This window comes from Daldinia childiae (genome assembly GCF_008694065.1).
Source record: "Daldinia childiae strain JS-1345 chromosome Unknown Scaffold2, whole genome shotgun sequence".
Classification (NCBI taxonomy): Eukaryota; Fungi; Ascomycota; class Sordariomycetes; order Xylariales; family Hypoxylaceae; genus Daldinia; species Daldinia childiae.
This window is the reverse complement of record NW_022984643.1, coordinates 5,131,665-5,155,646: the sequence shown is the minus strand read 5'-3', so window position 1 is coordinate 5,155,646 and position 23,982 is coordinate 5,131,665. Positions and strand designations below refer to the sequence as shown.

General features: G+C 46.1%; 5 protein-coding genes across 5 annotated transcripts; 2 read left to right on the top strand and 3 right to left on the bottom strand.

The window, feature by feature from the left end:
- Positions 1–6,647: 6,647 nt before the first annotated feature.
- Positions 6,648–8,280, top strand: GL218_02289 (Asparagine-rich zinc finger protein AZF1; the record flags this gene model as incomplete). The annotated part of the gene is made up of 4 exons (XM_033578793.1): positions 6,648–7,367; positions 7,427–7,480; positions 7,534–7,707; positions 7,762–8,280. 4 exons carry the CDS (start codon positions 6,648–6,650, stop codon positions 8,278–8,280), a joined length of 1,467 nt encoding a protein of 488 aa, XP_033438893.1.
- A 2,494-nt stretch (positions 8,281–10,774) lies between these two features.
- On the bottom strand, positions 10,775–11,378 carry GL218_02288 (Ubiquitin-related modifier 1; the record flags this gene model as incomplete). The annotated part of the gene is made up of 3 exons (XM_033578792.1): positions 10,775–10,892; positions 11,018–11,182; positions 11,308–11,378. 3 exons carry the CDS (start codon positions 11,376–11,378, stop codon positions 10,775–10,777), a joined length of 354 nt encoding a protein of 117 aa, XP_033438892.1.
- Positions 11,379–11,928: 550 nt separating this feature from the next.
- GL218_02287 (Mitochondrial FAD carrier protein FLX1) lies at positions 11,929–12,921 on the top strand (the record flags this gene model as incomplete). Its single annotated transcript, XM_033578791.1, has 2 exons — positions 11,929–12,049; positions 12,107–12,921. 2 exons carry the CDS (start codon positions 11,929–11,931, stop codon positions 12,919–12,921), a joined length of 936 nt encoding a protein of 311 aa, XP_033438887.1.
- Positions 12,922–13,200: 279 nt separating this feature from the next.
- On the bottom strand, positions 13,201–15,777 carry GL218_02286 (Nuclear cap-binding protein subunit 1; the record flags this gene model as incomplete). Its single annotated transcript, XM_033578790.1, has 4 exons — positions 13,201–13,931; positions 13,984–15,064; positions 15,124–15,593; positions 15,714–15,777. The coding sequence occupies 4 exons, from the start codon at positions 15,775–15,777 to the stop codon at positions 13,201–13,203; spliced, it is 2,346 nt and encodes a 781-aa protein (XP_033438886.1).
- A 1,502-nt stretch (positions 15,778–17,279) lies between these two features.
- On the bottom strand, positions 17,280–18,775 carry GL218_02285 (Protein kinase gsk3; the record flags this gene model as incomplete). Its single annotated transcript, XM_033578789.1, has 6 exons — positions 17,280–17,413; positions 17,471–17,869; positions 17,929–18,277; positions 18,337–18,420; positions 18,491–18,663; positions 18,727–18,775. 6 exons carry the CDS (start codon positions 18,773–18,775, stop codon positions 17,280–17,282), a joined length of 1,188 nt encoding a protein of 395 aa, XP_033438885.1.
- Positions 18,776–23,982: the final 5,207 nt, after the last annotated feature.

Below are 23,982 nucleotides of genomic sequence, written 5' to 3'. Positions count from 1 at the left end.
GGTAAGCTAGTCAGGGTCTTGTTTCTCTCCCTTGAATTGCGGTGGCTAAACCTGGAGGGCTCATGGGGGCGGTAGGATTGGGTAATACCTGTGAAGAAAAAAAAAAAAAAAAAAAAAAAAAACCGCGCGACCAGGGGTTCAACGGTTTGTTGGCGCCTAAGACGCCCAAGACGCCCAAGAATGATATATGATAGATCTTCGGATAGCCGTAAGTTCCGACCTGGTTCTGAAAAATACGCACACACATATATATCTAGTCTCTAGTAGTTTGTGGTTCTTGGCAGGGGGGTTCGTTGCACCCAAGGAAAAAATGATGGGCAATTAGGAAATTCCCGTGGATTGATGCTGGTGGACTGGTGGACTGGTGGACTGGTGGACTGGTGGAGCGGAAACGACGTGACTGCGGAGGAACTAGATAGATCTCACCGCGGGAAATCGGTCTTTGACTCGGACGAGTCGGACGAGACTACCTAAAGTAAGGAGCGTTTCAACTTTAATTTCTAGAATATTTCAAGGGTCTCAAGAGGCAGTTGAAAGTCTCACAGACCCACATTCACCGTATTGTATTTTAAAATTTTAAAGATAGGTCCGGCCAGAGGTGTTGCGTACCGTTTATTTCCGCACGTCTCGTCCGAAAGGGCGGAAACGGTAACGATGGCGGGCGTCAATAGTTATTTTCTCTCCCGCGAAGAGGGTATCTTGAGATAAAAAAAAAAAAAAAAAAAAAAAGGGTGCCAGTTCGGAGGCGCAGATCCCTGACAATACCCGATGATCCAACAACTTGGTTGACAGATTTGGCATTTGCTCTAGGTATGTATGTAGCGTATGTGGTATATGTGGTTTATGTATGTGACGTATCATCAAGCATACCTACTTATGTACCTAATATAGGTCAGTTTATCGATATCGACTTATATTAGATGTGAGGCTTAGACTATTTCTAGAACACGGTCTGTGTTCTTGAGCATTAAGCATGCGAGGCTTTTTTTTTTAATTCGCTATTGGCGCCGCAACGCAGCCCGACTCAGATATTATCGGCAGAGTATTTGAATCATGTGATGATGCAACATGATGGTTGCGAAGATATCTCTTTTTTTACTAAAGAGAGGGTTGTTGTAGGTATATTACATGTAGGTACCTAATGTAGGGTAACAAGTAAGAAAAGTATAGTTAACTACCTAATTACCTAGTTAAGATGGTTTTAGAAAGTTAATAAACTAACGCTAACGCAAAATCGTCGTCAGCTTAAAGTTGGATCCAACACCGAAACGGATTAGAAATAAATAAAAATAAAAATACCAAGTTAGTTCCCATAGTGTATTAGCCGCTAATACTAGTCACTAGTGTTACTACATACCTAAAGTAGAGCTCATAGTGCCCATAGTGTCATTACTACCAAATATAGTCGGCCTTATGTTTCATGCACGGACCATATACTCTACAATAGTTTGTTTAATACATACATCCATATATATACATTGTATTCCGTAGTAATTATGGCTTAAAATAGAGGCTTTAAGAAAAGTGTCGAGGGTACTTAATATTAGTTACTTAATACCTATTAGGTACGAAATAATGTACGTACAACAAGAAGGATTATACCTTGTAATATCAAACCACATATGACAGTAAAAGAGGATCTTCTCGTCTTAGTAGCCTTAAGTCTCTTTAAGCTACCCCGTGCATTAGTATGCACATTAGTACCTATATACATTTCAGCTCGACAAGACCACTCCCCGCCTCCGCTTCTATCCGCTGCAAACTACGTACCTAACCTAGGTAATATATGTATCCATGTATTAAGTATCGTATCAGTAATCAAATAATCTTTTACGGTTCGTGTGTTCGTGTGACGTTGGGGTTTATGCCTCTTTAAGAATGGTGGCTTTTTAAATATTGCCTTTCGTAGTTGAGGTAAGAGGCGTAATTGGACGCTCGGATATGTAGAGATCCGGATATCTGGGAACCCGTTCAATATTTTCCGTCTTGCTAGCTAGAATCGTTGAAGGTGATATCGGCGCCGGCAAAAAGCCCCCCACGTCCACTTAGACCCTTTTCACATAGGTATCACATCAAACTACTAGGTAATTAAGCATGTTAACTAACTCTCTAATTTACTCATCACATCATAGGTACAGGGTCATAAACATTGACGAAACGTACTAATGACGGAACACATTAATCATAGAAAATATACGTTAGTTGGATCTTGTCATATAGATCTAACGGTGAGTTCGCGGAAAGACCCTTAACTCAGCTAGCGGTGAGCCACACGGAGAGACGATTGATGAATGCTCCGTAGTAAATTCCACCTAGATGGCGGTCTGATTGAAAATTGTGTAAGTGGGCAATAATACCCATTCCTTGTATGTAGCCTTGTCCCTTGTCCCTTGTCCCTTGTTAAATCCGACAGCCTCCTATAATATAATTTAACCCTAATTCTTTCCTTTTTTATAGTTAGATAGCTTCTCGGAGATATCTTATTAAGCCGTTTCTCGCTAACTACCCCCCTAATCTTTAAATTTGGGTAGTATTCCCCTCTGGTTAATATGCATAATGTTATAGACTTATATGTGAATTTGTAGCCGGACAAAAAGTCTTCTGACCCTGGTTCCATGGTGAGATTGAAGAAAACCAATCAATCTTCATGGACCGGGGTGGATCTACCGCAACCAGCCAGCTGGGAACTAGGTCGACAAGGACCCATGCTTAACCAGGATGGATACGTTTAGTGTACAGCCGCTCACCTAACTCTGGATCGTTCCCGTTGAGATTAAAGCGGGAACACTTGCGTACCTGGTTATTCTCACTTCTATTCAACCAAGATGCTTGTCGTCTCGTAAATTGCTTGTTTACGAAGTCTTAGCTTCGCTTCTTCAAACTGTTTATAGTCCCAAATATTTTCATCTCTTAGTCACCGATTTGCGGATAAATTAGTCCAAGTTGTAACCCTACTTGTAACCTTACCCGTCAGGCTCTCTGAGAGCTGCCAAGAAATTGATATATCATTTATCCCTTGATAGAAAATATGTATGTTGTCCCCTTGTCAATTTACGTCCACAACTTGAAACGTTCGAGAGATCACTCGTCGACCGACAAATCCCAATCAATTACGTTCGCCCCCTGTAAAAGTGTAGCAAGCTGAGATTTCTGCACCAACCCGAGAGATTCGGCGCTCCATCCTTCGAGGCCTGGATCGTGGCTTGCTCGTCCGAGTGCGAACGTGTTGTAGCTTTGCCTCGCCCAACGGGACCGAATCTGGGGTAGGTATCAGTATCAGGAGTTTCCGGAGATTCCCAGTGATCGCCAGGCAGAGACCCACGTGGCTTGCATCGAACCACTACTACGGAATAAATGGCATGTAAGTTAAAATATCATATCAGGGGAATCACACGATGCCGGTTCTCCGAGCCCGAGCAGAGGTCACGTTGCCAGGCTGAGTGTTTAACAGGTTTAGCATGTAGGAGAGTTAGTTAATAACATGCGAACAGTGAAGCTGACGAAACGGAGAGATGATCACATACAATACGAGGCGGTAGAGGAGCGACCATGAAATTGATTGATTCTTGGCGCACGCTGTGAGACATAAACTAAACCAACTCCCGACTCTGGAACAGACGTTATGAGGAACCCGGTAATTTAATTACGTCGTACATACGGACGATTATCACGGATAGAATTGTTCTATTTCGATAGTGTTGCCTTTCTCGTCATTGTGTCCTAGGACAATGTTATACAATCTAACCAAAACATTTCACCTTGCGGAAAGCATCTAAGAAGCTTAGCATGCATTCGCTCATATGTACCGCTTTAGATAGTGACGATGACGGTAAATCTCTTGGGAGAGTATATCGTGATAGATAATTCAACTTGGAATTAAATATAATATTACGACCTTAGGAGGTAGTATAACTAGGAGGTATTCATTAACTAGCACGAAGGATTAGGACCATACGCTTTGATACCTAAACATAACGGTTTTTGTGTTGCCTACTAAAGTACCTAGGTTAGAAGGGTTGATAATATTTCGAGGCGGTAGGGCCGTGAATTGTGTAACTGTTCAACCTAGGGTAGAAATAATACTTTTTCAATTTTAATATGATAATCCTTGTGCCTTAAGTAAACTAAATGGACCGAACTAATAAGAGCATACCCATACTTTCGGTTTGATTAGTTTCTAACCTAGTACCTAAGATCTGTAATCCTTGCTCGTTGGAGTACAATCGATCTCTAGGACAAGGGGGTAGATCCTACACAGTACAACAAGTGGCTGTTCCTAACTTCTCGAAATTCTACATAGTTAGGTAGTATGTAGTTAGGTATGTATGTATGTGTTAACATCCTCGTCCCCTGCTCGCTCCCTTCCCACACACACATCAGCTGGATGGATGTTGCCGCCTCTCTTCTCCTTGCCTATATTGGAATACCTCTTAGTTAATTTGGTTCCTGAAGGCGTACGCCCCCGTACGTCATTAGCTTGTATTATTGTGCGTACGAAATATGAATTCGGCCTTACGACTGGTCAAGCCCAGTGTAAAAGCGATGCGACTTTAAACGGCTACTCCCGCCTCCGACAGAAGACCAATCGCATGACATTTCGATGCCCAGGCGAAGGGCAAGCTAACAGATCTACCAGATGAGAGAGTACCACGTATTGAAAAATGGAGAATATAGTGTGTCCTTGACAACTTCCTCCGCTACTATGACCCTTATACATGGTGGATTGTCCAGTAGGAAGCCCGTTTGTTTAGTCGTTATGTGCGACTCCGAGACCTCCACTTGCTAGGTTGGTAGGTGAAGAGATGTCTACACGGTTACACAGTAAAGGAGACAGCTCGAGCAGATCTACATAATATTCTGTCATATTTACTTAGCAGATGGTGGCACTTGAGAGACCAGGGCTATCCATCACGTTGGAACAAGCCATATTACACTGGCTGCTATACCTACAAAGACAGGATACCTAGCAATTTATTGCGTACGAACAAGTATGACTCGATCAATTAAGCTAAGGTCAAGGGGCTGGGGGTGTGTGTATAGGTATTCCTAGCGGAATTGCCCCGACGGGCAGGAAATTCCAGCTACAAGGGGGCAGGCCCGGTCTCCGCTCCTTGAACATAGGGTTTCCCATCTTCTCTATTAGGATTTCCATAGCTCTTTTCGATTCCGCCCTCTTGTGCCCTCTCGTGCCCTCTACCTGAGGTACATCTCCGGTCATCACAGTACCATCCAGAACCAGAACCCCCCTCCCCCTACGCCAACCCCCCCTGTCTTTCCTGGTTATGGGTTGGATGCCACACTACGTGGGGAGCCAAACAAAATCGTCTCTGGCTCTGCGGGCTAGCTGAGTTTCGAGAATCATATATGGCTAATTGCATGGGCGACGTGTCGCTCTGAACATTAACATTAGGTACACCTATCGTCTAGGCTATCGAGGTGGATGCTGCCGCAGGGCGTCCCCGCTGTTAAAAGGCGTGTCTATCACTGGCGGGTATCGAAGTTGGTATTCATCCGGCTTGGTTTGTATGTATTGTATACAGGTGTATACATAACTTATAGAAGCCTAGGTCAGGTAGGTCAGGTAGGGTAGGTATACACACATATACGTATATCCCCTGCGTTGAATGGGCAGATGGGCAAGAAATCCTGCGGGTAGTCCCCCCGTACTACTTGATTCGGCCGGCATTAGGATTTCCACCGCTTATCTCTAATCGTGCGCATGCATTGTGAATGGTGAATGGTGAATGTGTCTCTCGTCGAGCTACTTGCTCCTAGTATGCAGATTCGGCGATCTACCACTTGCCTTGGTGGCTATCTGACGGACAGGTCTTTACCCCCCCCCCCTTTGGTAACCCGCTCCTCTCCCCATTAGCACATTAGTATACATAGTACTACTGTGTAGAAAAGAACCAGGCTGGCTTAATCCCAGGTACCCTAGTTTATGTTTCTAAGCCCAGGGAAAATGGTTTACTAGGGTGGGGTTGTTTTCGATATGAGGCAAGAGATGGTGTACTCCACCAGCCCGTCTCTGATACTTAACCACTTACATCGTATTCAGCTTCTATTGCGAGGAGTCTAAGCTTCTCCGCGTATCTTGGCGGTCCCAAGATCTGATCTCCGAGTTGGCGTCCCCAACCCGTTGGCTCTCCAAGATCGGCCCCTAGTTGCACATCACTAAACCCGCTCTTCGAAGAGATATATACTTCACGAAGACCCAAGATCTGGTTTCTCCCTTCTGGACTTTAGTGGTACCATCGTAGACCTACTCGGTCGAACCTTAAGCCACTTCATTTATTTAGTAAACCGTCTATTCACATTTTCGTTCCTTTACTGGTTGGCACTCTGTTTTAAAGCATCATATTTTACCGCTCAGAAATCAACGACAATACGTCTATCATCATAGATTCGAAGCCTAAACATCGGACGTGTTCAATAGACAAAGCCCTATCTTAACACTGCGATCTAGCAAACAATTTCTGACTTAGTACTATCGTGAATTTGGCTGACTGGTTTTGCTTGTTGCAAAACTAGTCCCTCCAACCGTCAAACTGGCTCTTACCGCTCAAACACCGGACCCCAATACTTGGGCACGGTGGGTTCCCCAACAGCAGAATGCAGATTACCCGATGGTCGACCCGTCAGGCTTCATGGAGTATACCCAGGGCCAAACGAGCACCGCGTCCATGCCCCGATCGGCCATGCCTACCCAGTTCATGGTAGGAAATACGTATACCGCCCTAACTCCTGTTACCAGCCCACAGGCACCGCAATATCCACCCGGCAATCACTTCACATTCGGTTCATATACACCTCCGTCCCCTCCCGTCATCCCACCTTATAAACACTACCAAGAGGAATGTCAACCTCCGTGTACGATGCCAACGGATACTGGAGGAATACATGTTGGGTATCAACGGGATCCATACCAAGCGCACCCGGTAGAGTCAGAAGGAAGGATTCAGATCAAGTACGAGTCACAGGTGGATATTCAGCGATCCCCCTCTCCATCCCCTCCTCCTCTTACATCCAAGACCGTTGCCCGGAATGTCCCCGAAGATAGGACTCACGAGGTGGTTTTCCACAGCGAAATAGATACTATGATGAAGGCCATACAGTTGAAGACCGAGCCTGACAAGGAATTCGACTCTGGAGTGGCTTCTTACCCTTCTCCTCCGCACCAAGATGAAGAGAAGTTCAACTTGCGTAGGAAGTCTTGTAGCCCGGAAAAGAGGAGCTCTACAATCGGTCGTGGTGGAAAGGACCGTCAGAAGCGCTATATTTGCGATTTCAAGGGATGTGGGAAACGATGTGCCCAGAAGACTCAGCTGGAAACCCACAAACGGGCCCATACCGGAGAGAAACCCTTTGTACGATGTCTCGCCCCGAGTTCTATTAGCACTTTCGTTAACGTTGTTTTCCCTTCTAGATATGCACAGAGCCTGGGTGTGGACTAGGATTTAGCCAGAGAGGCAACCTCAAGGTACGCACCCCCTCAAGCAACATGATCTTGGGCTTTTTTAACAAGCGAACTAGTCACACATTCGACAACACACTGGAGAGAAGCCATACCGGTGTGATATTTGCCAGAAGGCTTTTGCTCAACTAGGGAACGTGAAACCACATAGAAGCACGCACTTCCGAACGAAACCTTTCATGTGTCTGCTTGACGGATGCCATAAGACTTTCAGCCAGCGGGGGAACTTGAAGGTATGTGAAATATATTTATAGCAATAATACAGGAGTACTAATCCCTTAGTATAGACTCACCACAACGCTTATCACACAGAAACTATTAAAAGACTCACGCAAAGGTTCAAAAACATAAGCCATAGCGAAGAGCTCTCGGAAGAGGAAACGAGGATCTTCAAACACTTCGCTGAGTTGTATAAGAATCTGAACAAGGGCATCAAAGGCCGAGGACTCAGAAGCAAGAATAAAGACGTCCGAAGAAGCCAGAGCTCCGTGACGCCGAGCCTCTCACAATCCTATGCTTCCCAGACTCCGCCACTTGCCCATCAGAACCACATGTATCAACTGCGTTACAATGCGCCAGATGGCCTCCCATACGCCGAGAACTATGACGACTGTGGCATGTCTAGAAACGGCCTTCCAAGTAATATAGTAGTCCATCGCAATCAACACACTGCTTATGGCCAGTACGATATGGATCAAGGAAGTATTGCTACCAGCGAAACTACTACCGCTTCTAGCAGTCCTGGCGTTATGCACGAAGACCAGTACAGTAGTACGTTCGCTGCTCACCATAGGAGTAGTTATTAGCTCATGTAGCTTCTACGGATACACAATCACGCCTTTAACAACCAACACAACAACGCGGGCACTTCTCGAGTATCAATATAAGAGATACGAAGGTCTAACCCATGTACCTTTCTTCTGCGCGCATATATATCGAATTATGGGTGGTGTTCTCTTTAAATCCAAGATACCACATATTGTTAATTCAGGGGCGGCTAGCCATCTATCTTATTCATTGCCTCTCCTTTCCCGACAGCCCAACACAAATATACAGGAAGAAAGAAGAAAAAAACAATAAAGAAGAGAAAAAAATGTTAGGTGGATATGTTATTGACACCTAGGTAATAATCAGGGCGCTGGCAGTTGATCGAGAAGAAACGACAAAGGACTTCTTTGATCAACCGCCTCGACTTCACGCTTATCTTGTCGATGCTGTTCTATGCAGCCAGGGCCGCATGGATTTAGCAGAAGTGGCATTTCCTTGAACATCGGTTTCTTTCGATTTTCATGCAACGAACTTTTATTTATTTATTATTATTATTTTTTACCTGCCTGAGAGGGGCACACCATATAATATCTCGGGTTTCATCGACGTGTTACACTCGATCTCGGCTCGGCTATCTACACTTACATCCATATCCACATCCACATCTAAACGCGGACGGCAGGGCCGAAAGGGGACACACGACAAAGTGGAAAAAGAAGACACGCTACCTGGGCTTGGGTAGCAGTCGGGATGGAGGAGGGCAGGAGAGCAACAGAGAGAATAGATGCATAATCTGGTGGACACGGAAACAGACGAAACAACACACGCATTGGTGGTGGGCGGCCTTACCTTGCTTTACCAATCAGGCGGAAATACCCGCGGCGGCGCATCGAAAAAAAGAATGGAACGATAAAAGAAAACAAACCCAAGGATCCGGGTTTTGGGAAGAGTTATTCACGTTTTGCATAAAGCCATGGGAAACGCGGTGGAGATACCAGATTATTTGCATCAAAGGTTACTAGACCTTCCAGGAGTGCAAACCCGGTGGAGTTTATTGGTAGTTTTGAAATCATGGTGTTTTATTATTAGTATTAGTATTATTCCTGGTCAGACACATGAAGTGATTCCAAGCTCCGGAGGAGAGAAAGTTGGGTATGCAGGACATCTTACTTAGTAGTATAGTCTCAAAGTTATCATTACTAGTATTGTTATTACTCGTTGTAACTACCCTCCCGACAATGTGGTGCGGTGCTTACAATGCCTCGGTGATCTTATATGGAGTGGATGTGATAGCGACACGACAGGCATTTGCAGCGATTGCTACCTCATCAAGGGACGGGGACTAGACCCCGGCGGCGACCTCAAAGTACCTGATCTGCAAATTCCGAGCGTGTAAGAACCCTAGTGCATTGTCTCTTTTGCCACAATGCTAGCTGCAATGTATGTATGCATGCGTAAATGTGTTATGTAGGTACTCACGATGATTTTCTCATGAGGGCGGTCTGCAGGAGTAAGTAGTAAAGCCATTGACGAATGAATGACACTCCGTACCGAGGGACGACAAATGCCTCATTTGTTAAAGGATGCGGGCTACCCTCGGGGGTCGAGCCAGAGCTGAGGCTCTTATCCGTGGTAAAGTTATGGTTCGGCTTTCCCAACTCGGGAGGCTGATCGCAACAAGTCGCTGAAATAAACATGAAATCTCATCATGCAATCTGTATTTATCTTATGAATAATTCTGGGTCACCTGCCATATCTGTAGTGTATCTGTCCGTTCCTGCAAATAGCTCCTTTGGGATCCCTGCTTGCAGATGAGCGAATGAGATGATATGTATTGTCGATTAATCGATCTCAACCACACACCGGTTTCAACTGCGTAGAGAATCCTACGATTCTCTTAGCTAATCGTATCCTTTTTCGAGGCGAGATTCGCCATTATTCATTTCTCGACACATCATGTTTTTATTATCGCGGAGCTTCAGATATAGACGGGGTTTATGTGTTATAAGTCCCGAATAAGTGGTTGATCAACATACGCCAGTTTTGGATGAACGGTTAGGTTCAAGAAAAAATGTGATAGATCTGGTTTATTATGGCGATATGCCACGGTACCGGGTCTTTGCTTTATGTTGTTACTGGGCAGCCAGAACATCGATCGTGGGAGACATTGCATGAAGCTTGACATGACAACCTAAGGTAGTTAGCCGCAACATTCTTCTACTATGTAATTTATGTAATTCACAACAACGGCACCTGACCCGGTTGGAAGTGACTGAAGTGACTGGCAGTACTTCACATGCATGAAGGCGGGGTAAAAGAAATTGAGGCAAGTTGTTAAGAAGCTAGTCGTAGATGTCGAATCACCACTCTGGACGAAGTTGGGTTCTACCCAAGGCACCCAAGGCACCCAAGACACCCAAGGCTGTCTATCGCTGTCTACCTTAAGATGTGATGCAGATATGACGAATGTAACGGCCGCTTTCAGCTTCCGAATAGCGGTGTAATTCGGCATTCGGACAGAGAGAAGCGGCGTTACCCGCCATGCAGCGTAGAGACAAATAGGATATTATCCCCTGTTTGTATCTCATAAGCCTCTTCGCCTTCCAGTTCCCAGTCTGCGTCGTTGATCAGGACGAGGATACCAGGCCGGCTACGTTGACGCATTAGCTAGCTCGCCAAGTATGCGTTTTGATAAAGAGATAGTGCATAAGTATGCGGCTGTTGTAGATGGTCGGGTAAAATAGGAATTGTAGCAAGGTCAGGGTAGTAACGTACAGGTGATCTTGGAGAACGAAGAGGTCCTTGCGAGCATCCTTCATCGTATGTTCACATAAATGATGGATCAAATCAGCAATAGTTGCCGGTTTGTCATCTTTGTTTGTAGCTGGTATAGAGATGGGATGACGACGCTGATCTGAAAATAGCATCTCCAAGCCGCCTCTAACCTATCGTCAGCATGACTCCTATTAGATAGATAGATAGATAGATAGATAGATAGATGGATGGATGGATGGATGTGTATGCGTATATATATATATATATTAAAGTACGTGGGGGATATTTACGTGAACTCAACATCAATAGATAGCTTGGGGACCTCGACTTGGACCGGGGCCGTTTCCGTTGTAGTAGACATTATTGCGACTTGCCCGAAAGGTGACTGAGGTTATTCGGACTATAACTACCGTGGGTATTAGTGGGTGAAGCCGGATGTAAATAACTAAATATCGTGTCGACTTTGAATTATGAGTATGCTCATTGCACAACGGTTTAAAAGTACAATTCGTGATTCACAATTTTATATACAATGCGAATAATGAATTACCTAGGTACACTACTAATAATATATGCATTTAAAGCAACTAATCCTAGGTAACCTTGGCTGCTTGGGCAAAGTACATAGTACGGAACTAATGACTTGGTTACCTAAGCCCTAATGAAGTCATCCAGGTAGTGTTAAACCCAATTGAAGCAATTGTATTAATTTAGGTAGTAGGTTGGTAAGTTTTTATGCTTACATAATCCTACTACTTACTCTACTACTTTACCACTTACTACTCTAAAAGGAAAAGGAAAAGGAAAAGGAAGAAAAAAAAAATCATATCTTTCAATATACCGAGATATTTCTACGGGAATACTGGTATAGTCTTACAATAATGTAATTGGGTTTATCCAGATTCACCTCTATGCCACAGAATCATGCGGGTCTATCTCCCGCCTCCGTTGAGACCGTCGCCGGTCTTTCCGCGGGATCCATAGCTACGCTTGTCGTCCATCCGCTCGACATCGTCAAGACCCGGATGCAGAGTACGGTACCTCCCGCCCCCGTTGTACTATGACCACATGCTGAACCCTGCCGCATAGTCTACCAGCGCACCTCTCATCAGCCTCTCACCACTGTATCGTTGATCCGCTCCCTGACACAGACGCCACATCCCGTAGCGTCTCTCTACCGAGGTCTCGCGCCTAACCTTCTTGGAAATGCCTCTAGTTGGGCTTCCTTTTTCTTTTTCAAGGCCCGGGCCGAGCGTGCCCTCCTAGCCTTGAAGGCTTCTCCAGATGTCTCGCTCGCACCGCGAGACTATTTCGTGTCCTCGGGGCTGGCCGGTCTCATCACCCAAGTCTTGACGAACCCCATCTGGGTAATGAAGACACGCATGCTATCATCTGACCGGACTGCCGCTGGCGCATATCCGAGTATGCGGGCCGGCGCCGCTCACCTCTTACGTCACGAGGGCTGGAGGGGATTTTATCGAGGCTTAGGGATCAGCTTATTAGGCGTAGCTCACGGAGCGGTGCAATTTGCCGTTTACGACCCAGTCAAAAGACTGTACTTTGCGCGTCGCAGTCCCTTTCCAAGTCACCGGGAACCAGATAGCCTGGGAAGGCAGAGGATGAGTACCGAGGCGACCCTTGTGATCTCCAGCGTCGCCAAGTTAGTCGCCGGAGCAGTTACATATCCCTACCAAGTCATTCGCAGCCGTCTCCAGAACTACGATGCTGATACAAGGTTTGGAAGGGGTATTAAAGGAGTCGTAACGAGAACGTGGATGGAAGAAGGATGGCGAGGCTTTTACCGTGGGATCGTACCCGGGGTGGTAAGAGTCCTCCCTGCGACCTGGGTTACGTTTCTCGTATACGAAAACGTCAAGTTCTACTTGCCCCAGTGGACAACCTAGCGATAATCGATTATGGGGTTGTATTAAAGAATCGACTTCCTTTAATGTTTAGAGAAGCAAAAGCTTAACATGAGATACCTTTAATTCCATAGCCTGTATATCTTTTAACCATTAACTTAGAGCACGTATTCACTATAAGGTCAAGGCTTAAATCAATTATTCTAATTTTATACAGGACCAAGCGCGAGTGCACGAGAAAAAGCTATCAAGCCCCCCATGTTTTTGTTAATGCCAAATTCCCACAACTCCTAAACCCCCTTACGGATCTTACATCTCATTTTACGAGTCCGCTTTGTGCTCTAGTAGGAACGTCTCTTCAATGGCAGATCTCCGCCTAAAGACTCTGAGCCATCTCTCACCCCAGCGCTTGATGATATCTTCTCCGCCGTCCGACACTACAGGGTCCATAATCTGGTCTTTGGTCCCTTGTGCCCAGCTGACCAGGGCATCTTCCATGTTCTTGAAAAGTTCGCGCATATTAGCCACTTCTTCTTCGGTATTCTCGCCTGTACCGCTGCTAACAACTTGTCTTAGGCGACCAGTCACTTTGACTACGGTGTTAAATACAAGCTCGAATACCCAAGACTTGCTGAGCGCTTGCCCGTATGGGCCTGCGCGATCGCCAGCCAATGCCCAGTCGATAACGGCTCTCGGTGTAATAATCGAGTAATTCAGTAGCTTTTCAACGATGGTAATCGCGACACCCGGGTGAGAAGACCAGTAGGAGACGACTGCGGTAATGATTTGCGCCCTGGCCGCCTCCGAAGCGGCCCCGGAATCAAGAAGCCTATCCTTTGTACGCTCAATGCAGGCAAGTACGTGAGACAGTGACTTGGAACCCACCCAGCAAACGGCTGTCATAAAAACATCTGTGCTGGAAACGAGAGGATCGATAGCTTGATCAAGGGCAGCAGAGTGGATACGGTCGATGATGGGCTGGATCTCCTCGTCTGGAGCCTTGCGCTTGAGTAGAGCCGCGATCTCTCTGCCTTCTGCAGCGAATGGAGTGTCTGGATTTAAGATTAGTCGCTTGTTGGCAGTAAACGAAGGTATTTAACTTACGGTCATCGTTGAATTTAAATTCCGGCGTGTCCTGCTCTTTTTCAGGCCCAATAAGGGCCTGGTAAGGTTCAGGGAGCGTGCCCTTGATCCGCTGTGCGAAACTGAGGCGGATTTCCTTGTCTAAGGCGCCGAGTATGAAAGCTTTACGGGGATCCATATCAGGGAGATTAACATCGTCCACCCATTCTATCCACTTCCACATGAAGCCGAAGTTACTGAGATGATGAGTGAACCAATCTAAGAACCTATAACACAACTCCAGGTCGAGACGGTAGGTATTTTGGTATGAATACCGAATTGCTCGACCTAAACTCGGAGCGACTGCTGCGGGGGCAATCTTGCAAGCCTCGGTAAGAACGGCATGGTAGTACACCAGCTTATGTTCTGGCGCGGGCAGTGCGAAGATTTGGGAAAAGACAGCGTCCACAGCGACATCCTCTGGCTTCCACGTTGAGCGATCTCCTTCTACATCTCGGAGTCGATCAAAGGGAGTTGCGCGCTTAACGAATGTGCCCGGAGCAAAATAGCAATCCACGTCTATGAGAAAGCGAGCCGTAACGCTGCGGTTGAAGTCCATAATGTTGATTGTATCGAGAAGCCCGTCCCTAATTAATGACGACGCGATACTACTAACTGGAGGAACAGACTCGATCTCCTGGTTAACGTAGACCGAGAAGTAGATCTCGGGGAAAAGAGGGCGAGGGCCAGCGACGACTTTCTCTGGAATGGATATGCTCGGTAAGGTATGCTTCTGTGCATTATCTAGCTTCTCCTGCTGCTCGATCTCTTCGGGTGGCATTTGCCATGGCCTTGGAAGACACGAAAGCTCCCAACCATTCAGAGCCTCGGTTTGGAGCTGCTTTTGTAGGAGCCCGATTAGACTCATATTTGCGGTTGGGCTCTCTGTTCCCTCCTCGACATGGTATGGGTCGATTAGTACTTGTAACGCATGCGGTTCGGAAGCAATGACGTCTGTCTTATCCATTAGCTCAGCCGCCTTTTGTTGCCACTGGCCAGGCGCAGCTGCCATAATATACGGTATCGTCAGAAGGATTATCTTGACAAGTTCTGTGCCAATTGTCTTGGGGGGGTTGTTAGCATAGGTAAACCATATTGAGGCAGTAACGGTTGTATACTCACATCATCAGAACTGGCAGTCTGGAGGTCGACAGCTCGACTAAAGAGTTCTTCAAGCAAAGGGAACACGCCATCACCCTCCAAGGAGCTTTGTAGACAAGCTAGGAACTTTAGATACAACTTCACATCGCGCCACTCGCCTATGATGACCTTCTCCTCTGTAGCAGTAGTGACCCGAGTCAAAAGATCGCCTAGTATATCGGGTTTCAGCGAATTGGCGACGAGTACCACAGCTGCCACGAATGGGGTTTTGAGCGGCTGTTCAATAAGCATCTGCAACACTAGATCTAAGAAGCTTGTGCGCAGCTCCTGATCTTCGTAATTGTCGGCGAGGACATGGGCAATGGATTGAACTTCTTCGTGCCAGCGTCGCAAAGGGGATTCTGCTAGGCCTAGAAGCTGCTTACGTATGCGAACGGGAAGCGGCGCGTCGTAGCGACGTCGTTGCGGTCGGCGGTCGTAATCATCATCATCTAGGTAGCTAAGTCAGTATATAGGCTCTTTAGCGACGTCTCTAGAACCGTGGTGAGAGAGGCTAGGAGCAATGATATTGGATCGAGCTACTAGTTCGAGCTACCAGTCTAATTCCGTACCTCTGTAACGCCTTTTGCGATTGTTATGACCGCCAGCAGGCTGTCTGCGATCATGATCTGCCATCTTATGTTGATAAAAGAAACAGACTTGATTGAAGGGTCAAATTCATAAGAAGTTATCCTCAATGGGTAAGGTAGGTAAGGTGATACGAGTTGAAACTTGATGTTCTATGGAATCTATGGAAACACGCAACGCGCGAAAAGAGAAGCACGGACCTTTAGCTTTGGTTATTTCAACTTTGGCATATCTTATCGCGATGCACCTGCCTGTTAGCTTTATCTGATTATGTAATCGTTAACTAGACAATAAGTAACTACATTAGTTAATACCTATTAAATCCCGCTATAAGCCTGGCGTAAGGGCTGTGGAATGTCCAGATAGAAGCTATCTGGTACCTATTAACTCTCTATTCGGCACATCGTCCTTATAAGCCTAATCTAGGTAGTCGACATATAAACATGTAGAACTACCTGTCAGTTACAATCAGGATGCTGGCTAATCGGCCTATTGTGATCAATTACTAATGAATTTATCTAGACACACGTCGTTGCCCTCATACCTCTATAACTTACTATCAATAAAACGCGATTAATAGGTATTACGCATAGGGACCTTGTTACAATAGTGGCGGAATTCAAAGGGGGTCACGGTCATTGGGTAGCTTTTTACGCATCAAGTATCGTACGAAGTGGTGCCATCTGATCTTTCTCTTGGACCAAGAGCTGTGTCTTCATCGCTGTGTGCCGCAACCGCAGTTGGCTTGTTTCCTTGACGTCTGAGTAGAAGACCCGGTCCTCCTTTTTAGTAAACCATCTTCCCACTTCTCGACGCACGTCAGAGTCCGTCTTGCGAGGGAAGAAATGAAAAAGAAATCTTTTTTGAAGTCATGCCGAGTCTCCATAAATTGCCCAGCCCCAATATGCCATTGCTGCCCTGGGCCGGAAGCTTGCCGGTTTCAACATCATGTTCCACTTGTCGCCCTACCACCATTTCACTACCGCTGCACACACCCGCTACTCATAGAATAACACATACGCCATCTCATCCCCCTTCTTTAACTTGTGTAGAGAATATCTCGGAAGACCGCGCGAGGGGAATCCAGTCTCCTTGTGGTCGTCTACCACAAGGATAAAGCGAGTTATTGAACAAGACAAATAAAAGCAAATGCCGTCTCGGTCATGCATAGGAGAAGTCTAAGAACGTCCGGTGTGTGCCATCTTCCAGTCAGTGCGCCTGATACTGAAGCAGTCGTCCCTTGTTGCTACAACCGAGATACTAGAACCGAGTAAGTAGAGGTTCTTAAAAGGCTTATTGACACCTCGGAAACTTCCACAGCACACCAAACTTCTGGAGAACCCATTCCTCCTAACTCATACGTTGGATTGTCCTCCCTTAAATGCACACTAAGGTCGAGGAATTGCTATTGTCAATCCGGCGGGTTCAATTAAACGTCAGTCCGACGAGTTCAAGCCATTACAGGCCCAGCTAGTGAGTGAATGCTGTAGCGAAATCCCGGGCGACGATGCATACATACGTGAAATGAGAGCGTAAGCGGCGACCGTAATTCAGTCTAACTTGGCCATCATTTCTGCCTTTGCCATGGGCGTGAAATTATCTATATCGAGGCCACGGGACGCTAAGACAGATTTCATATGGGGAGGGACGAGTTTCTGGTTTAGCTGTGGTGCGATGGATAATTCTACCAAATGTAATTAGTCTTGTAATAGAAATGAGCGAAGAGCCGGACTAAACTCACCATGTCTGGAAAAGTCGAATAGATTTGGCAAATCCCTTAATTGACCGCTCGAGTGCCGGGAATCCGGGAGTTTCGTGCTGGGATCCCGAAGCTCATCAAAGAAAGGATGCACCATGGCGTCGATAGCACCCAGACGTTCCGTCGGTGTGTATTCTAGCAACCTCGCTATCAAGTCCAGAGCATTTGCGTCTGCCTTACGGAACACCTTACTGAACGGGTGAGGCTTGATCTGCGGGAATTTATGCTCCATGTAGTTCGGGTTCATAGTACGAATCTGCTCGCGAGTAGGAGTTCCCAACACTTTAATAATCTCCACCAATTGATCGATACCGGATTCACCGGGGAAAAGGGGCTGGCCCAGCATTAACTCCGCCATAACGCAACCAGTCGACCAAACATCTACATGCAACGTAAGCTACTATCGTCAGGATTTTAGATACAGAGGGATAGATGCTTACCAATCTTGGTTGTGTAATTGGTGGCGCCGAAGATGAGCTCGGGCGCTCGGTAATATCTAGAGCAAATGTATGAAACATTAGGCTCATTCTCAACCAGGATTTTTGCGCTTCCGAAATCGCACAGCTTTAGTATGCCGGTGTTCGGGTCCAATAGGAGGTTCTGCGGCTTGATGTCACGGTGGCAGATTCCTTGAGAATGAATGTAGGCTAAGGCTCTAAAAAGCTGGTATATATAGAGTTTGACTTCAAGATTCGGCATGGTCGACTTCATTTTGTTGAAGAAGCGCGAGGCTCGGTAAACAGTCTCAGGTACAAATTCCTGTACCAAATTCAGGTACACTTCGTCTTTCTGCTCACGTATCCGGTTAGCTATCTTACCTGTTATTACGTCGCAGTTTGTCTACTTACACGCTCTCCATTGGAATAATAAAATGCCTTTAACTGCACGATATTGGGATGTCGAACGATACGCATAATTTGGAGTTCACGATTCTATAGCCGGGCATTAGTAGATTAGCAGACGAGCGGGGTACATATCCCGCAACTTAACAGTAAGACTAACCTTGAACCTCTTGTCTTGAAGAACACGTTTGATGGCAGCATCTTCACCCGACGGCGAAAGTTTCGTCTGGAAGACGACACCAAATGAACCATTTCCGACGATTTTGCACTGCGTGTATTGCAGATCTCTTGTCTCACCAGTCACTCCATCCTGTACCTTTTCGCGGATGACCTCTGTCTTCTGTCTTAGCACTACTCAAAGCGTATGACAGATAGGAAAATATTGGTATAGCTTACCTCCCATCCGGAGAGTATTGAAAGCCGCTGTCGGGCGGTTTTGCGCCATGGTTAAGGGCGGATCGAATTCGGTCGCAAAATGGCACAATCCGGGGCGTCTCTCAAGCGTCAGCAGGAAGAGACGGGAGGCGGTTGACGCGCGGTTCGGGACGCCGTGTTGGGCGACAAATCAATAGACAATTGGGTCGGAGTGCTTCTCGATCGCAATTGATAGATGAAGTAGTGGGTCAATGGCTCGCTCTAATGGAAGAGGCAACGCTGAGTTGAAATGTCGGTCCAGTCCAACAACAAGTGTGGCTAGATCCAGGGCAGGTGTATGGTGTGCTGGCAGAGGATGACAAGTGCCCAACTGTCCGTGCAAAGAAAATTTCCCTAAGATGCAACTATTTAGGACCTATGTGAATTCACGAAAATGGAAGGGTCTAGTATCGCGAGAGGGCGGAGGTTATGTAGGTAGGGATTCTGGCGGGGTTGCAATGGTCGAATGACGGAACGTGACTTGAAAGAAACTTTTTAAAGTGTCCACTGCAGCGAAGTACAATAGCTAAGGTCGAGCTACCTTAGGTATATCTTACTTCTAAATAAGAATAGGACTAGGCAGACTTGTAGTAGGGGAACGGGGAACGGAGACCGGGGCAGGTGAGATTTAGACGGGCACGTAAACGGGTAGACAGGTAGACAGGCAGGTAAGTAAATGGGTAGACGGATAGATAAGTAAAGGAAGTATTTCTCTGCCAGTGTAATGGTAATGGTATCGGTTTCTCTCGCAGTCCGCAGTCCACAGTCCACAGTCGAACGTGGCCGGGAGACTGTGTATACCAGTAAGAAAGTGGACTCACCTTATGTGGGATGATGGTCTGAGAAATACTCTCTCAAGACTCGACCACCTCAGGTACGACTTGGTCGATTACTGCAAGCACCGCAATTAGTTGGCCGTAGGAATATGAAGCAGGCCATCAGATTGATGAAGAGGGGAATGCTATGGATGCTATGGATGATTGAGAAGCAGTAAAAAAGAACTTACAAAGCTTCGCAAGTGGCGATGGGGGGCGCGGGAGGACGTTGGGAAGGGGAAGAAATACGTAGAGGATGTATGTAAGGTGGTGGTAGGTAAGGTAGACAGGTAGGTTAGGTGGGAGGTGGTGAACATTGAATGTGTGGGAAATGGTTGTGTTTGAATGGCTTAAACCAGTGCGGGAGGAGGAGGGGTCGTCGCAACTAGAGGGAAGGTACAAAAGTACTTCGGTACGTCGTATCGTACATAAGAAGGACTTTGGACTTTGGACTTTGGACCGCCGCAGTCGGTTGTGGATACCTCATGTACATACAGATATACATGCAGGCAGGTAGGTACCTTCCGTTAGCTTGGGTGCAACTTCAGTTGCTGGTGGGCGCGAAATAAAAGAAAAAGTCGCCGCGCAGATTTGGGGTCATTCTAGATTACGGCTTTTAGAGCAGGATGACAGTAGGGTAGAGGTACATAGCCTGACGAATCAACGAATTCACCTAGAGTAATAAACGTTATTAGTCTATGTAGGTACCCTATGATTAGGCGGGGTCCAGCTACGTCTTAATACGTCTTAATAGCAAACTACCTCTACATACATGTAGTGTGTACGCATGTACGCATGTACGCAGTAAGATACAGGTACATGCTTCACCTACCTAAACATCCATCTATATTTTCGCTTCCATACAGTACCTAATGTTGATTATTACCAATTACCGCCTGCAACTAATAGGGCATCAGGATTAAGACGGAGATAGGTACCTAACCTAACCTAATAAATTATCTACCCAAGTAAACTTAAGATGCTAAAATCAACATACTTGGCTATGTGTAATATTACAACATTTATGAGACCTCTATAGGAAAATCTCATATAAATTGAAAAGTCTTGAATCACCCATTTTTACTTGAAAATTTACACATGTACATACACATATACAGCATACACACACATCTGCCCTTATCGACTTTTGCCAGGGTAGCGTATGTATGTGCTGCTGCCGTATGCACAACACGGGCTCTCCTGTAATAGCCTCGAGCACAAAAAGATAGCCGCAGGTCTCGAATCACTACATTTCAAATGCTGACCGGATTTCATCGACTTGTTACCCTTGTGTGAGGTTCAATGCATTTGTACCAGCCCAATTCTGCTGTGCTGTGAGACGGGTATGGAGCTCTCGAAGTTTCCCATTCCACTTCCTAAGAGCCTGCTTTGTCGTCGCCGCTCGATTAATACATCGTAAATGGCCAAATGACCTAACGGCGGCGAAGAAAGAAGCAAGATTTCTTTACGAACTTCTCTACACGTCAAAGCCCAGGAGGCCAGTCTCTTTTCACTTAACTAACTAACTACCTACAATCTAGACTGCCTAGTTGCTACTTTCCAGAACTAACCATCATTTAATCCTTGGCAGACTCACGCCTGCGGCGTGTACGTATGCAAGAAGTCAGGGGTTAGAAAATTGGGGCTTGCTCATGTGGTCTGCTCAGACTTAAGGCGGACAGTTAGGGCGCTAAACAAGACTCGGCAACCGAAGTAGAGTCGAGGAAGAAGAAGAAAAAAAAAGAAAAGAAAAAAAAAGGAGACAGAATATCGATTCTGCAGGGTCAAAGACGGGGTCCCTGAACGTTCAACCAGCCAGCATCGTCTTAATAGTATGTACATACATGCTTCTACAGCCTACATGTCCACTAAGAGGGACCAGCGATCTGGATAACTGGCTAGTATTTTGTCACATGATGTTATTAGTTTCCTTTTTTTTTCTTTTGCCCTCTTTCTCTCTCCTTACATATGAACCATAACAACCGAAATATGAAGTAGGCTGGTACCGGTTAAGCATGTCGATACTTACGGATCACGTTTTGTAAAACATAGATACTTCAATGTATTGAAGTAAATATAGGTTAACTTATGTACAGAACATTGGACATGCTGAATTTATGCTCTTTCCTAATGTCTAATATCTATAGCCTTCAATAGGAAAGAGGTACTTGATTATCAATTTTCAGGGCGCTATGCGATGTGTCATCAAGCGCAGTTATCCTATCCTTAAGACCATTGAACAACCGCTGATGTAGCACATATCCTACCTTTCATTCGTTCATTCGTGTAACTGGGCGTTGAAGTTACGGACTCACTCAAGTCGCACCATGACGAAGGGTACTGCAAAATTGACATCTTCAACAATATTCGGAAATATATGAGAGAGCCACTGCACTTCTTTCCTAACGCACGAAATCATCTTAACTGTCTACTAATAATACATAATTACTACCTATGTATAATGCTATAAGGTGGTGGTCTTATGTTACTTTGTAAAGATATCCCCCGGCTCACGACCCCTCGTCCTCCTTTTTAATTCTCCTGGATCTCCCACAGATTCCTTGGTTTCCCAGCTTTTGAATTCCTACTGCCCCGCACTTGGACTATCTTGGGATGCTTCCACGAATCCACGAATCCACGCAGAACCCCATACCCACATCTTAGGTACCTAGCCTGACCTTTTTTTTTGTGTATTTTTTTACTTTCCTTGTATGAGCAGAATGTGAATCTAATTCAATTCTCGTCATGGCATTGGAATACCAAATTGGATTTATGATGCCTCCCGGCCAAATCCTATAACGAATTGATATCGCCTGAACATAGCAAAGTCGTCTGCTGCAAGCAGTGTCGACTCACATATTAACAAGCTCGTTGGACGAATAAAAAAGATCCCTGCTCACACAGCCCAATACATCATGAGACTTTTGCTGCGAGACAACGTCAGAACCCAGGAGCTCTATTCTGCTTTTACATACTAGTGCCGGCCAATTGATCCGTTCGCTCCACCTGCATCGTGCTGTTGGCATACACGGTCTATCGTTTACTATTAAGCTTCCCCCTAGCTTCATGATCCAAACTTCCCGCCAGTGGCTGGTGAACAATTGGTCATAGCAGCGATAGGGTTTAAAAAATAAAAAAAAGTCGGATGCATTCAAAGCCCACAATCCACAGCCCACCAGCTGGTGATGGGCGCCGCCAGGAACAAGACCAACCAACCGCATGGACTGGTCGAACTGGCCTGCAACGCACATGTCGCACTTAGCATCAGTACGTACATACATACATATATTACATCTCCATATCTACGTCCCCAGTGGGGAAGTGGGCATCTGTGTGGACATGCAAGAAGACACACGACAAGGCGTGGTCCGTGGATTCCAGGGCCAGGGTGGGCTCCTACTCTGGATACCCTTACAATGAAAGGTCATGAGACCTTCAATTCGGAGCTAACCACAAACTTTGAAATTTAAGTTGTGCGGAAGACTCCTCCGTCTCCTGGAGATAGCCGACGGGCGAGTCAATCAACAATCAGCGTCATAGGTGCCCTATTCTAACCTTAGACCCGTCTAGTCCCTTGTCTTCCCTTGTCGTCCCCTGTCGTCCTTTGTCCTGGCACAACTCCTTCTACCAATCAACGTTCGTCACACACCCCTTACCCAGCTGCAAGTCACCAAGACCATCGTCCGCGGATTGGGATAGGAATACACTACGTAGGAAACATCAGCTTCGATATTCCTTACCACGATATTCCGCGTTCGTCGACAAGCCTTAAGCGTGGCTGTGAATCATAAACCAGGTTTATTACCGGGGAGCCTCAGATGGGTTGACAGGTTCAGATACAAGCCCGATGCTGGTGTCAAGTTGAGGCGAATTTTGGCTGTAACACCTGCACGATCCATCTATTACCCGAGGCCTAGATCCATCTACTGATCCCATCGTCATAATTATTATTGTTATTATTATGAGCCCTATCCTAAGGTTCTAGTGACCCCAGTAAGCACATCCCGCAATCTGTATTATGTATACAGATAAACAGGTAACAAGAGAAGATATTAGACTTGAGCTTCAGTTATCCATGCCCTCATCCGCAGAGAAATGGGACTAGAATAGTATCCACATGCAGCGGCTTCCACGCCACCGCTCCAACCTTTTTGTGACTGATCACGGGCGGGTTGCAGAAATCCAATAAGCATGGAGAGTCAAGAGCCTCCTTCATTGAAAAGTTGGCTTGTTACAAAATTAATATACCACGTGAACAAACTCACGGTCGTAAAGCCTTAGCGCCAAGACCGAATGCAGCTCCTTGACCTCTATTTTGGGATGATCTACCCGATAGGAATTCGCAGATTGGCGGCGTCCATAGAAAACGTTCAGCCCAAGCGAACACATGGTCTTTGTGTCTGGGTCGCTCCCCTATGCCGCC